Here is a 13,850-nt window from a genome sequence, read left to right on the forward strand (position 1 = left end):
TTATTTAATTTGTCACGGAAAACGCTGCAGTGATTGATTAAAAGTTACCTCTGAAAAAAAATCATTTTTTGATTCATTTATTATTTCCATTGGTCACAAAAAATGAAATAGCGTCTATGATTTAACATAATTTTAAATTTAGTCTAAACAATCCAAATTTGGTTGCTTAGCTTGGGCTATAGTCTGAGTGTTACTATCCCACGCAAAACAGTTTTTGCTTTGTTTATAACGTTTGTAAGACTGAGTCAACACAATATGCAGATATGTTGTCCTCTTTAGGGGCAGATCGCAGATGTGTAGCTTTTTTTCGTACAAAAAACTGGTATATATAGAATCGATTATTTAAATTAATTTTATATGACTTAATGCATTTTTAAACCATATACACACAATCGTATTCTTTTAAAAATGATTCATAACAAAATGGACGAAATGGAGCAGAAAATCGAAGTATTAAGAAAAAAAAGCAATTTAAAACATAAAACTATCAACAACAACATTTGAATGATTGATTTTCTTGAGACTCTGGTTATTATTATTAACCATTATTTTGAAATACGAAATAATTTATAAATTTAAATTTTGTTTGTTCACTATAATATATTATATACAAGGAATTGAGAATTCTATAATTGTGGCTAAAAATGTTATTTATTGTTGAGCTCGAAACATAATTACAAATTTTCTGATTTTTTCGTATTAATCGTATTAAAATATATTAAAAATACCCCCACAACCCTGCATATGCTTTGCTAGAGTTCTGCTTCAGTACAAAAAAATTGCTCGGTACGGCTCTGGAGCAAAATATAAGCAAAGTCAAAATGTTACTTAATAAGTAGTGAACGTTTAAGTAATACAAATATTATGACTACTAATTGAAGAGAGCTAAAAATCTTGGATAAGCACAAATAATACATGCACTAAGACGTTAAAAAATGCATGAAAAATAAAAAATATGCGTAAAAAAATTAACAAAAAAAAATATATTTTTTGAACATCTAATTAAAACAACATATTTTAAATCATAATAGAACCCTACTACAAATAATACTTTTCTCAATTTTTTTTTCTGAAATGATTTTAATGGGAATGGTCGTAATCGATATTTTATTATCTTGGTATACCTTTTTTATTTCACCAATTATTGATATAAATTTTAGGGTCTAAGATCTTTGGCAAAACCGTTTATACCCACAATTACATCTACTAATTTATTTTGATATTATTAGAAATTATAAAAATATGATATTATTTTCTTATAATATAGTATATATATCAAGAAATTTCTAAATAAACAAAAAATCATTGAAATATGCGCCAAAGCAGTTTCATTTTATGCTATGAAACAAATTTTATACACTCATTTAGCATACCTACAATCGACCATAAAAAATATGCAAATGCATAATATAAATCGATGCTCTAATTATAACGTATCAATTTGATTTCAGGTTTCGGACATGCCGGCGCCGAACGTTTCCAGGATCGAGACGGTCAGGAATTGCGCTTCGGCGGACGGCCGTGGACCTTTGAATTCGACAGCAGACGATGACGACTGCGACAGCGGCGGCGATAATGCGCGCAGGACAAGACAACGTGGAGCGGTCAACGGCTGCAGCGGCGCCAAATCACCGTCCAGCCCGGCGCTGAGCCGCATAAGCGCGAGCTGTGGCCACTTGCCGGTGACGGGCATGAAAGACGAAGACGACGGCGGAAGGCCGCCGGTGGCAGATGACGAACAGCCGACCGGACGCCGGTTCGGGGACGCGCAGAGACATCACGGACTTCCGGACGCCATCGAGGACGCGGTGTACCGGTCGCTGCAGACGAAAAGACACAAACACCCGGGACTGGGTCTGAACGGTTGCTGGCCCAAGTGTTCCGCGGTAGCGTACAAGTCGTTCAACGACCCGGGCCCGACGCAGTGCAGCAAGCTCCGGGTGTACAGGCCAAAGACGTCGTCGCCGACTCAGTCATCGGCCGATGGCGGCGACGGCGAGAAAAAAGACCCAGCCCGGAGGCGCAACAAAAATTTATCACGGCCCAAAACGTGCGGACCCGTCATGACGGCCCAACAGCTGACCGACATCAAGCTGGCCTTGTGCTGGGATCTGGATGCGCCGTTCGACCGAAACCGGCCACCGCGGCCGCCCGACGAGCCGGCCGTGTTCCACAAGGTTCGGCAGCAACTGCAACAGCAACTGCAGCAGTCGCGTGAAGGTGGACCCGCGACGGGCAAACCGCAAAATTCGTCGGCCGTCATGGGCTTTGTGCGGACGACCGAAAACCGTAACGTCAACGGCAATGGCGACGGTGAAGGAGAAATGGTGCCTGAAGCGCGACGGACGCAGACCCGCGAGTGTCTGATGAAAAATCGCAATCTGTCGGCCGTCATGGAACTGATATCAAATAAAGACCGCGAGGATGGCCGTAGACCCACGGCCGCAGCGGATGTGGAAGACAGCAATGTCACCGCAGCCCCGAACCGAACTTCTCTCTCGAACAAACCATCGTCGTCGTCGTCGTCGTCCACGTCCGCGCGTCACGGCAAAAACGGTTTGGATGTAAACGACCGGAAAGACGACGTATCTAAATCCGAAGACAACAACCGTGACTCCGACCACGACGATAACAACCACCAACATGAGCACGACGACCATCATCGCAAGTCGAATAAACCCGATGCAGCGCACTGTCCCGACGTCGGTTCGCCATCCGACAGGCGGCGCCGTCATAACAGGCCGGCGCAACAGTGCAGCAATTCCGCCCAGGAAAAGGAACCGAAACCCAAGTGGCATGGCCGACACTCCTACCGGCCTTGTCTGGCCTGTGACGACCCGAACGTGGCAGCGGGCACCAACTTCAAGAGGGACGAAGAGTGCGAGCACTACAAAATGGCGTTCAAGGCGGGCGTGCCGGTCAGCACGCCGGTCAAGCTGCGGACTGCCGCAGCCGGCAAACCGGCCAAGCACCTCAAAGTGCCCAAGCCGAAGACCACCAACTCAGACAAGAAGAAGTACGTCATCGGCACGCTGCTGCCGCCGTTCTCCATGTGGCCGGGCACCACAGCCCGTGACTACCCCGAACACTGGAGGCTGACGTCCGTGTACAGGCAAGCGTTCAAGCCGCTTGAGCTGCGCAAACAGCCTCTGCTCCAGACCATTTACCTGTGAAGACAGTTACGGCGGTTCGGTGAATGAAGATTCTCATTAGAGATGATGGGGGGGGGGGGACAGTAAGTATATGTTATCTTAATAATGTTAGTAGTAAGACTCATGCATAGGTGGTGATCGGGTAAACTTGGCCCCTTTTAAATAATTTATTCGAGACCAGAGTACCCTAAAAAAACCAAATAATACTAATATAATAATAATATTCCAGTGAATGAATTTCTTAATTTCTATTCGTTTAATGATATTTATTTACCAATTTCTGTGCACACGTTTTCGGGTCCAACAAATTCATCTATACCGACCTATTTCTTTTTTAATTAAAATTGCCTTATACTTTATATAGCTTAGTGATTTAAAGAGGCCATTTATGAAGTTATAATAACAGTCAAGCTTAATTGCTAAGTTTAAATTTTCAATTATTTTTCAAATTGTGAAAAATTATATTGTTTTATTAATTTATTAAAGCTGTTGTCTAAAATAATTGCTCGATTGTAAAAATTTGACTAAAATCTGTAAATTTGTCAAATCATATGAAATTTATTTTTATATATTTAGATGTAAATCCAAAAATAATAGTTTTGAGACTTGACGTCTTAAGTTAAGGGTTGTAACGGTAAGACTGGTGAACCGGGTTTACGGACATGGCCTTTCCATGTTTGGTATCAAATACTTAAATCACCCCCCCCCCCCTATCCACAATTAAATACTTTACAAGTTCATCGCCTATATACTTACTGAGTAAGTACCGATATCTAGTATAATATATATATATAATATATAAAAGTGATTGTGCGTTGTTCGGAAGCCACAAAAGCTCAATAGTCAATGTTCACGTATTAGTACTTAGTATTATTACTGGTTATTTGTACTTGTCCCATTTGGTTTTGTTTTGGTTAAGTGCCAAAAATAATTAAAATAATTTATTTACGGGAAAATGGAAATACGTTTGCCGGATCAGCTAGTATTTTTTTATTTTTTTTTTATGTCTTATAAAGTCATGAAGACGGATCTGACATCACACATCATCTACATTGTCATTATACTTATTAGTTATTTAAGAACCAATCGTATTATGGTGAATGTGTAGGTAAGTGGAAAAATATTCGTAAAAATCGTTGACAGTCGATAAATATTCCCTCATCGATCAATAAATCTTGTGCGGCTGACGTCGGCTATATGTGCGTATTGCCCACTCATAACCCTCACTCCCCGAAAAAATCAAAGGTGACCAGCTAATTAGAGTCAAGAACTGCTCAGTATAATGACAAATATTGGCTCTTACACATTGAAAAATGCCATAGCCATTTTCTTCCGAAAATTCGATTCTGTTTCCTCCTCACTGTCAATGTTCTTCTAAAGAGGAACTATAAATAAAAATTGGTATGGTGTTTATGTTAAATGCAAAAATAATAGTTATTACAAATAAAAACTGAATTAAATTATCAACATAAAGCCATAAAGGTAGGTACTTTTTTTTTTTAATCATACATTTCCGGAACGACCATCATACCTGAAAGAAATATTAGAAAAATTTTAATATTTGGAACTTAAAAGAAAATAGAATGCAACCTTTTTTTTTTTAAGAAGAAGAAAATGGACAGTGGAGGAAAACGGAATCCCATTTTTGGAGGAAAACGGATACACCGGTGGGTAGCCATCCCGAAAAAAAGGATCTAAATTATCGAGAATAAGATTAGTTATATCAAGTGTAATAAAATGTATAGACACATAGAAAGGAATAATATTTTTCTTTTTGTATATATATGTCTATAATATTATAATTTTATTAAAAATTTCTTGCATCTATTATTACTATAATAAGACGCGAGACATACGGTTTTGGTCACCCCTGGATGGCTGGATAAATTATAACATTTATAACAACATCGAAGTTACGTGAACACAGATAGTATACACAATTTTCATGTCTATAACAATAAAGATTGTTTTTTATACATATTTAGCACAATTCTCAAGACTGCCTTACTTGAAATAAGTTATTTCATATTATCATACTATACATTTAACTACTACCTTTTACGTTTTACCTACTTACACACCTAACGGCAAACAATAATAATAATATGTATTATAAAATGTATCTTTTACGAATAAACGTCACGACATTTGTGAGCGTACTGCAATACCACCAATATCAGTATAACTTATTAACCAATTATAGTATCTGTGTGCCATAGTATTATTATAATCTTCAAGAAATGTGCGCGAAATGACAACACGGATGACTTTAATCGGCGTGTGTTGTACTAGGTAGGTAATAATTTGCTACTTGTGTGCATCATAACAATATAATTATAATGCAATGTGCCATCATACAACGATGACAGGTAGCCTATTATAAAGCTATGAGTACTAATAATAACAAATAATTTATTATTATACTTAAACGCATAATAATAATTGTCATCACGCAGCGGTACCATCCAGTACCAATAATGATTGAATTGCGCGCATTATTCGCTCAAAAAATAGTTAAGTATATAAAAAATGCCATAATATTATAATGGGTATAATATTATTATATATGTGATGTGTCTAGGTAGATGATATACATATCTTAATAGAAAGTATATAGCAATAATATTCAATAAATTTAAATTGTATCAATATAATATACAATATATTATATTATACGTATATAGGTATTAGGTTGTAAACTTGAAACCAATTATACCGTAAACGTAATCGGTACACTATATTATAGGTTTAGGTAGGTTGAATTAATTATATAGTCGAATTTCGAATATTATTACCTATATATACAACGGTAGAATATATATAATAATATTACACACGCACAATCGCTTTTGTAAAGAACTATAATGATGTACCTAATCATAAATTATAATCATATTATTTATATTGAATTGTTATCAATAATATACGTAACTTACTACCAATTATTTTAATAATTTATATCCAATTTATGTATATTATATATTATTATTTATTATTAATTATTACTATTGTCATTTGTTTATTTATCTACTGTTGCTACTATACCTTACCTTTTTTTTTTCATGGTATCGAGGACCGGAGAAGGAACTATGTTGCCAATACTTCTCCTCCGGCCACCATCGTTTATTGAATAATCAATACAAAATCTTATTAGCAGTGGTGGGCCAGCCTCCCACTCACTACTATCACATCACATTATATTTTTATATTTTACTATAAATAGTCTAGGTCCCGTCTTCCACCGTCGCGTCTCAGGCTATGGTAGTCTGCCGGGCTCTTTCCTCCTCTTCTTTAGCGGACAGGATGCCTTCCACCATACCATAGAACAGCCTGAACTGTTCCTCGGCGTCTCTTAGTATCACGAACTTCCCAGTGAGATCCGCCGGGAGTAGCTCAAACTCTGGACCGCAAATAATCCGAGGAAGATCAGCCACGGTCGGTCGATGACCTAACTGAGCGCTCAGCTGGTCGCGGAATCAGTCCCAGTAGGTGCACTCAAACAGTGTGTGCTCTGCGGTGTCGGAGCTGCCCAAACATTATGGGCTGTCGGCCCTCACCATCCGGTTCAGGTACCATTGAAAGCATCCGTGGCCCGTTAGTGCCTGTGTCATGTGGAACGTCAGAGGCACTAACGGAACAGTTCTGCTTAACCATCTACCTATATCCGGTATGGCGCGACGCGTCCATGCGGCTTTTAAGGTCGCTTCCCACCTTGCCCGCCATAGAGCAATTTTAGTTTTTCGCTCCTCGAGTTTGACCGCTAGTTTAGACGGACGCAGTTCTCCTGGTTCAAAAGTGGCGTTCAGCCGAGACCTTATTCTCCCTCTCTCGAGCCCGGCCAGATCTGCCAGCGGCGTGCAGGCCAGAACCAGCGCGGCGTCATTCGAGACGGTTCGGTAGGCCCGTATTGTCCTCAAGGCGGCGGACCTCTGCGGGCGGATAAGGCTCGCCCTATAGTTCTGGTGACATTGGTAATCGAATTGATCCATACTGGGGCGGCTGGCTGTCCACGACTGAGCCAAGCAGTTTCCTCTTCCACTGCCCTGGGCCTCCTACATTCGGCATCAACCTGGCCAGCGCTGCCGCGGTCGGGGTTGCCTTTTTGGCAACGGTGTCGACGTGTGCCGCGAATGTGAGCCCTTTGTCTAATATAACCCCTAGGTATCTTATCTTGTTGAAAATTGTGATCTGATGACCACCGACAGTCAGCCGTGGGGGGACGAACGCACGTCTACGCGAGAGAATAACCGCCTCGCTCTTATGGTGAGCCAGCTCAAGGCCCCTGCTTGCCATCCAGCTATCGACGGCCTCAAGAGTAGGGTTCATTGCGTCCTCCAAAAGCTGACCTGTCACGGCTATTCCCACCAAAGCGAGGTCGTCCGCGAATCCTATCATCTGCACTCCTGGCGGCACGTCCATCTTTAGGAGAGAGTCGTAGGCGATGTTCCATAAGGTCGGTCCGAGTACCGACCCCTGCGGGACTCCACAGGTCACTGACCTAGATGCCATATCCTCGCCTGTCAGCAGCACTCTGTCTGATAACCATGATCGAAGCATTTCCACCAGGTACTCTGGGACGTTAATGCTCCTCAGGGCGGCGTCGATGACTTGCCACCTGAGAGAATTGAACGCGTTCTTGACGTCCGACGTCACGAGGACGCATAGGTTCTTCTTTCCAGGCATAGCGGCTGTTTGTGTGGCAATGCTCAGGACTTTGCTGACTGCTGACTCCGTGCTTATTCCCTTCAGGAAGCAGACGTAGTTGTGATCGCTTAGTGACTCAGACTCGGATACGCGCCATTCAGTGAGATCCAGTCCTCTGTAGAAAGTTAGGTCGATGATGGAGTTCGCTGCCCCTCTCACAAAGGTGGGAGTGGATCCTGTATTGGCCAAGATCAGCCCCAGGCTGGGGGCAAGGTCGGACAGTGTGATGCCTCTTAGGTTGTTAGTCCTCGAGCCCCACTCCATGTTCCAAGCGTAAAAGTCCCCTGCTAGTACAATCGAAGCGTTTCCCCTGGCGCGGATTGACGCTTCGAGGTCGTCTAAGAGTGAAGGTATTCTTGGAGCGTGGCACTAGGTCTGAAATAGCAGCTGAAAACGGTCAATTCGCGAAAGGATAGCCAAGTAAACCCGTTGCCCGAGCCCCAACCGTCGTGGCAGAGTGCGGTGTGTTGCGATGTTCCCACGGCGGCTTTACGGTCCGTGCTGAAGCACCATCTGTCATCGTGACCGTACTGTGAAGCAGGTTCTGACACGATGAGGAGGTCCGCCCCGATCTTGTTCGCCGTCTGCGTCATAAGCTGTTCCGCCGCCCAGCATCTGTTCAGATTAATTTGGAGGAAGCTAATCATCTGAGCCCTGTGCCTGCTGACTGTCTCCTAGCAGCGCACGCACCTGAGCCTGGTTTGTGTGGGACCCTCTGCAGTCCGGTGATCTCGCATGCAATGCACCGGTCGTCCGCCTCCTTACGTCCGCCTATCTTGGCTTCCGGATCTTCCTGACCAGGAATTGCGACTCGAAGTGCCTCCAAGATTTCCGTAGCGGTTGCGGCTGCGTCGATGTCCAGTACCTCGACTTCCGCGAGTACGCCAAGCTGCAACACCTTGCCGACTGAATCGCCTAGTCTGAGGGACATGGCTGATGCAATACGCTTCGCTGCTGTGGTTGAGTTCCCCCCTTTGGGCAACTCTAGTAGGAGGCATCCATCCCGCGTCTGTCTCATGGTGACATTGGTTCCGATCTCCTCCCTGGTAAGGCCACAGTTGCGCACCGCCAGTATTGTGTCATTGTAGTTCTTACCCACTGAATTCCTGATCAGAATCGCTGGTGGTTTATTGGAAAAACCTGACGACTGTGGGCGGGGGCTAGCGGTGTGCTGTTTCGCCGTGGTCGTCTGTTTTTTCCCGGACTTTGATCGTCTGCTAACAACTTTTGACCAATCTTCAGCATCTGTTTCCATAGCGGCGTCCGCCTCAGTATCCTGGGGGAGCTGGCTGCTTGGCACCTTGATTTTGCTTGCTCTTCTGCGAAAAAATGCCGCCTTAGATTCGATAACCGTGTCGCTATCTCAATAGCCAGGGGTCAACATCATGTCCGTGGAGGCGTCAGTCGTAGAGACGCTTTTGCTGGAGTAGGCTTCGGTTGTGTGTGAAGTTCGGTAAGTTAGCTATGTTGCCGCTCTTGGTAAGAAGAGCATCTACCACGCGGAAGGTAATATCGGTTTGGCCAAGTAAGCAAAAAAGGTGATCACGAGAAATACTGTTCGATGTGTTATCAATGAGCTTCTTGGTGTTGGAGGCTGCCGCTTTCAGCGTGGACCTAGCCTTGTTCAGCTGGAATCTGAGGTTGACACTCCAGTTGCTCGTGTTGACCAGCGGGAGTTCCAAGCTGTCCTCGGAAGATTCCGAGGACTTGAATTTCTTAGTCGCCTGCCCGTACGGAGCATTTAGGTTCGGGGCGTGGGCGTCCACCTGGCTCGGAACAGGCTGTCCGACGTGAGAGGCCAGGCTCAGGTGGGTCTGATCTATGTCCACGTCTGTGTTAGCGGTGTGGTGGGACATTGCGTTACCGTAAATTCACCGACATCAGAACCAAGCTCAACACAGAAGACAATCTGGAAGAAGCCCTAAGTCCCCAGCCAAGCAACATTGAAAAATTAATCAGTTACTTAAAACAAACTAAACTATATCAAATTATTTAACCTAGATATATCTCAATCCTTTTTTGTTCATATTATTACCTTTGTTTTGTATATATTATTGTTAATGATTCATTCTTGTGTAAAAAAATATTAATGTTAAAGGCCAATAACCTTTGTTATTGAGGCTCATTTAAAATTTTAAAAAAAATTATAGTACCAGCTATAGCAGTACAAAGTACAATAACTTGAGAAATATTAAGATTCGTAAAAATCCAATATTATATTAGGTACAATTTATAAATTATAATACAGTTATACTCGACAAGCATGCACAATGATGCCAGTATGCCACTTTTCCTTTGATAACACATATTATTTACCTGTATAAATTCTGATTTTAGAATTTTTAAGCAAGAACCATGTCTACTTAAATGCTTCATATAATTTAACTTTTACACTAATAATATAAACTAACTAAATTTTATTTCTCTGGTTCGATTATCGAACCGAACTATTAGATATTTGGTTCGGTTCGATTATTTGGAACTTCCAGTACGAAAATCGAACAGTTCGTAACAATTTAACATCTCTATATAGTTATAAACTTATAACGTTGTTTTCGTAAAATATATTGTTCGCGCCTACGACTTACCTATAGGTTTATCAGATCAATACGTCGATTATCGCAGCTCAGGAGTCTGGAGAATTCTTCGTCGAATCTCAAGATCCAGTCTGAAATTTTGCTTTAGGTTTTTGACGATCTCCGGAAAAAGTCGCAATCTCAAGAGTACGCAAGCGCAAAGACGATAATATAAATCGATGCCTAATGTGGCACAGAAAAATTCTTCAGGCGATGCATTGGAGATCTAAATTACTCGTCTGTCGCATCCTGCACGGAGTTACAAGTTTTGACGTATTCGTCGTCCGCCGAATCGTTACTCGTAAGTAATGACACTTGCCGAATTGACGGTAATGACACTTGTCACTCAAGAGATTAGTGAGATTGAGATTGCCGCCATTTGTTTCGTCTTCTTTGCTGCGTGTTCGGTCAGTTGAAATGTTCGACTACACAAGGTTGTTTTAAGAGTTTTGGGAAGGACGTATTTTCAACAGATGTTTTAGCGCTATTCTAATATTATATAAAGTACCTCGTGGAGAAAAAATTACATTATACCACGTCATATTGCAAGTGCGAATTTATATTCTTTGCATATCTGTATTTTTTGAGTTAAAAAAAAAAAATTTGTGAATAAATTGATGGTATAATATTTGAATTTTAGTATTACTTAGTCATTTTTGCGTTCATTTTTTAGAGTTTTTAAGGTTTTTAGGTTTTTTTTTAGATACTTATCTACCTAATAATTTGACCTATATGTCGATGTCAAAGTATTTTAGATTTCATAAAATAATGGAAGTACAAAGTTTTTGAGTTATTTTATTTATTTATTCATTAATGGGCAGAGCCCTTTGCAATTAAATATTTAAATCGCAATAATTAATACAACATACATCAAATAATTTTAAAGAAATCTAAATAATACAAATAAAATAAATATAAAATACATCACATGAGCTAGATTAGTAAAATATAAAAAGTATAATAATTAGTAGTCTAGTAATATCTAGCTTCTTCAGTATGCTCGAGCGCGTGACAAACCAATTTGTATAATTTAAACATTTTAACCAAAATTAAATAAAATCAAATATTACATAATTTTAACTAATATAAAAGACAGAGTATTAAAACTTAGCAGCAAATACATTAAAACACTTAGCTATTATTGTTATTAAATTATAGAGTACGATTTATTCAAAGGTATAATTTAAATTCTGAAATTCCATAAAACAGCATTCATATCATAAGAAAAAATGTAATGCATTTCATATTTTTACAATACTTACAGATGATAACATTTAAATTATAGTTAAAATACACTAGTATGTTATGTACAAAATTAATTAATTAGAAAATACTTAATGATTATATAAATGACACATTGATTGAAAAAAAATATAAAAATTTATGTAGAAAGCCCTTTAGTATTAGAAAACTAATAAAACTATTTTAATTGTAGTTTAGTCTTAGTGAATATTTCACCATATTTTTTTATCCAGGGATGTTCAATAACATCAGTTAGTGGTAATCTGGAATTTGGAATTTTAAGCAGAAGTTTTGAAATCAAATGCCTAGAGCTTTCACTCATATGAGGTTTAAAACCATATGACACAGCCCGAATTTTTCTAAAAGTCTCTGCTTGTTCTGAGCTCTCAAAAGGTGGAGATCCACACAAAAATTCGTAACATAGCACTCCTAAACACCAATTATCTACATATTCGTTATATGTTTGAGAGTCAACCATCTCTGGTGGTAAATAATCAATAGTGCCACACATGGTGTTTCGACTTTTGGATGGTGCATGGACAGACCATCCAAAATCTGCCAACTTAATAACATGATGACTAAACAATAGAAGATTTTCTGGTTTTATATCTCTGTGAATAACACTCTGTGAATGACAATACCTTAAAGCTTCAGCTACTTGTCGTAAATAATATGCAGCTGTTGGTTCATCAAAATGTTTCAGCGGCTGTGCATTCAATACTTTAAATAATTCACCTTCTTGGGCAAATTCTAAAATTAAATATATTTTCTTTTCGTCCCAGAAATAAGTCAGCAATTTTAAAATGTTGGGATGACTAAGATGTGTTTGAATTTCAATTTCTCGTCGCACTTGATGTTCCATGTGATCTTTTACTAATTCTGATTTAAACATCATTTTTAAAGCAACCATATATTTAGTATTTTTTTCCCTTGCAAGATAAACACGACCAAATTTTCCACGACCAAGTGGTGTACCAATTTCAAAATCACTTATTTTCCACTGAGGACTTGAAAGTCGTTTGGAATAAATTTCTTTCATTGTTTTTTCTATGTGTTGAGCAACTTCATTTTTTTCTCCAATCCCAGCCATCACAAGAATATAATCGAAAATTAACAAAAATACAAACTGAAACGACAAAAAAAAATCTGTTAGAATTGATAAATTAAATACTATTGATGTTAAGTATGTTATATTTATGACTAAGCAGTCATAGAGTGTTAAGTCAAAACATTGCGTCGAGGTTTGAAGTATTGAGACTAACCCGGTAAAAACCATAAAAATAAAATATAAAACTAAATTTATCAAAATAGTTACGAAAATAACAATATATCAATTTTTATGATAAAATACATGTTATTTTATTCTAAAGACTTGTTTTATTCATACGTTTTATATAATATTAAATGAGTACGTGTTTATGTTTTATAGGAAAAAATGGTTAAAAGCCAACCCGGGTGGGTTTTTTATACCTGATTCGTAATCACTAGTGTTTTCATCACTAAATACTAATAAAATAATTAATTGCTACTGTTATTTACCGTTTAACGTGAGAGATGAACCTTCAACTTTACTTTGAGATGAAAAGTATCAAGTCACCTTCGCAGCAGATTGACTGTTTTTATCATAGACATAATATAGATACTGTCTACAAAGTACAAGACTAGACTACAACCAGTACAACCTACAAAGTAGTAAGTACAAGTCACTGTTAAGCCAACATGCCGTTAAGGAATTCAAATGGAAAATTATAGCAATATATAACGGAGTTCAACGGACGTGGTTATCAATGTTGTGATAAAATTTGTTTTCCAAAGAGAATAAAGAAATGGAATTTAATAGATCCGTACCATAAAATAAATAATAATAATAAATTCAACAACAACTTACTACTTACTGTGCATGTATTAAATATGTGTAGTTACTAGTTAATGAGCCACGATCGTGTACAAATAATTCATTACTATATTATATTTGATCCAAGGCCACATATTAAGTCCAATATGAAATTGTTTGTGACTAAAGGCAATAAGGCAAATAAATTGTTCTGTGTTCAAGGAGTTGAAATATGATTTGCCAAACTTAAAAATGAAATGTTTTATCATACCCTATATCATCTTTTTTTGCTCCCGGATCCAATCTATTCTATTCTATATATCATGTAAAAGTATAATACAT

At 39.1% G+C, this 13,850-nt stretch overlaps 1 protein-coding gene and 2 pseudogenes across 4 annotated transcripts in view; 1 reads left to right on the forward strand and 2 right to left on the reverse strand.

Annotated features, from left to right (window-relative positions):
- The window catches only part of LOC107170849 (uncharacterized), a 29,865-nt gene extending 23,783 nt beyond the window's left edge, over positions 1-6,082 (forward strand). For all 3 annotated transcript variants that reach the window (XM_089226566.1, XM_015521052.2, XM_089226565.1), the window contains one exon: positions 1,452-6,082. In XM_089226566.1, coding sequence (XP_089082692.1) covers positions 1,452-3,173 — 1,722 coding nt within the window. In that variant the 3' untranslated portion in view covers positions 3,174-6,082. The remainder of the gene's footprint in view (positions 1-1,451) is intronic.
- Positions 6,083-6,403: 321 nt separating this feature from the next.
- On the reverse strand, positions 6,404-7,217 carry LOC149056277 (uncharacterized; annotated as a pseudogene).
- A 3,997-nt stretch (positions 7,218-11,214) lies between these two features.
- Positions 11,215-13,418, reverse strand: LOC107170848 (aurora kinase C pseudogene; annotated as a pseudogene). The gene is made up of 2 exons (XR_016191466.1): positions 13,214-13,418; positions 11,215-12,800 (listed from the first exon to the last, which is right to left on the reverse strand). The product of XR_016191466.1 is annotated as an aurora kinase C pseudogene (transcript).
- Positions 13,419-13,850: the final 432 nt, after the last annotated feature.

This window comes from Diuraphis noxia, unplaced genomic scaffold (assembly GCF_037042655.1).
Source record: "Diuraphis noxia isolate RWA-SAM2 unplaced genomic scaffold, SU_Dnox_SAM2 contig0004, whole genome shotgun sequence".
In the NCBI taxonomy this organism is placed as follows: Eukaryota; Metazoa; Arthropoda; class Insecta; order Hemiptera; family Aphididae; genus Diuraphis; species Diuraphis noxia.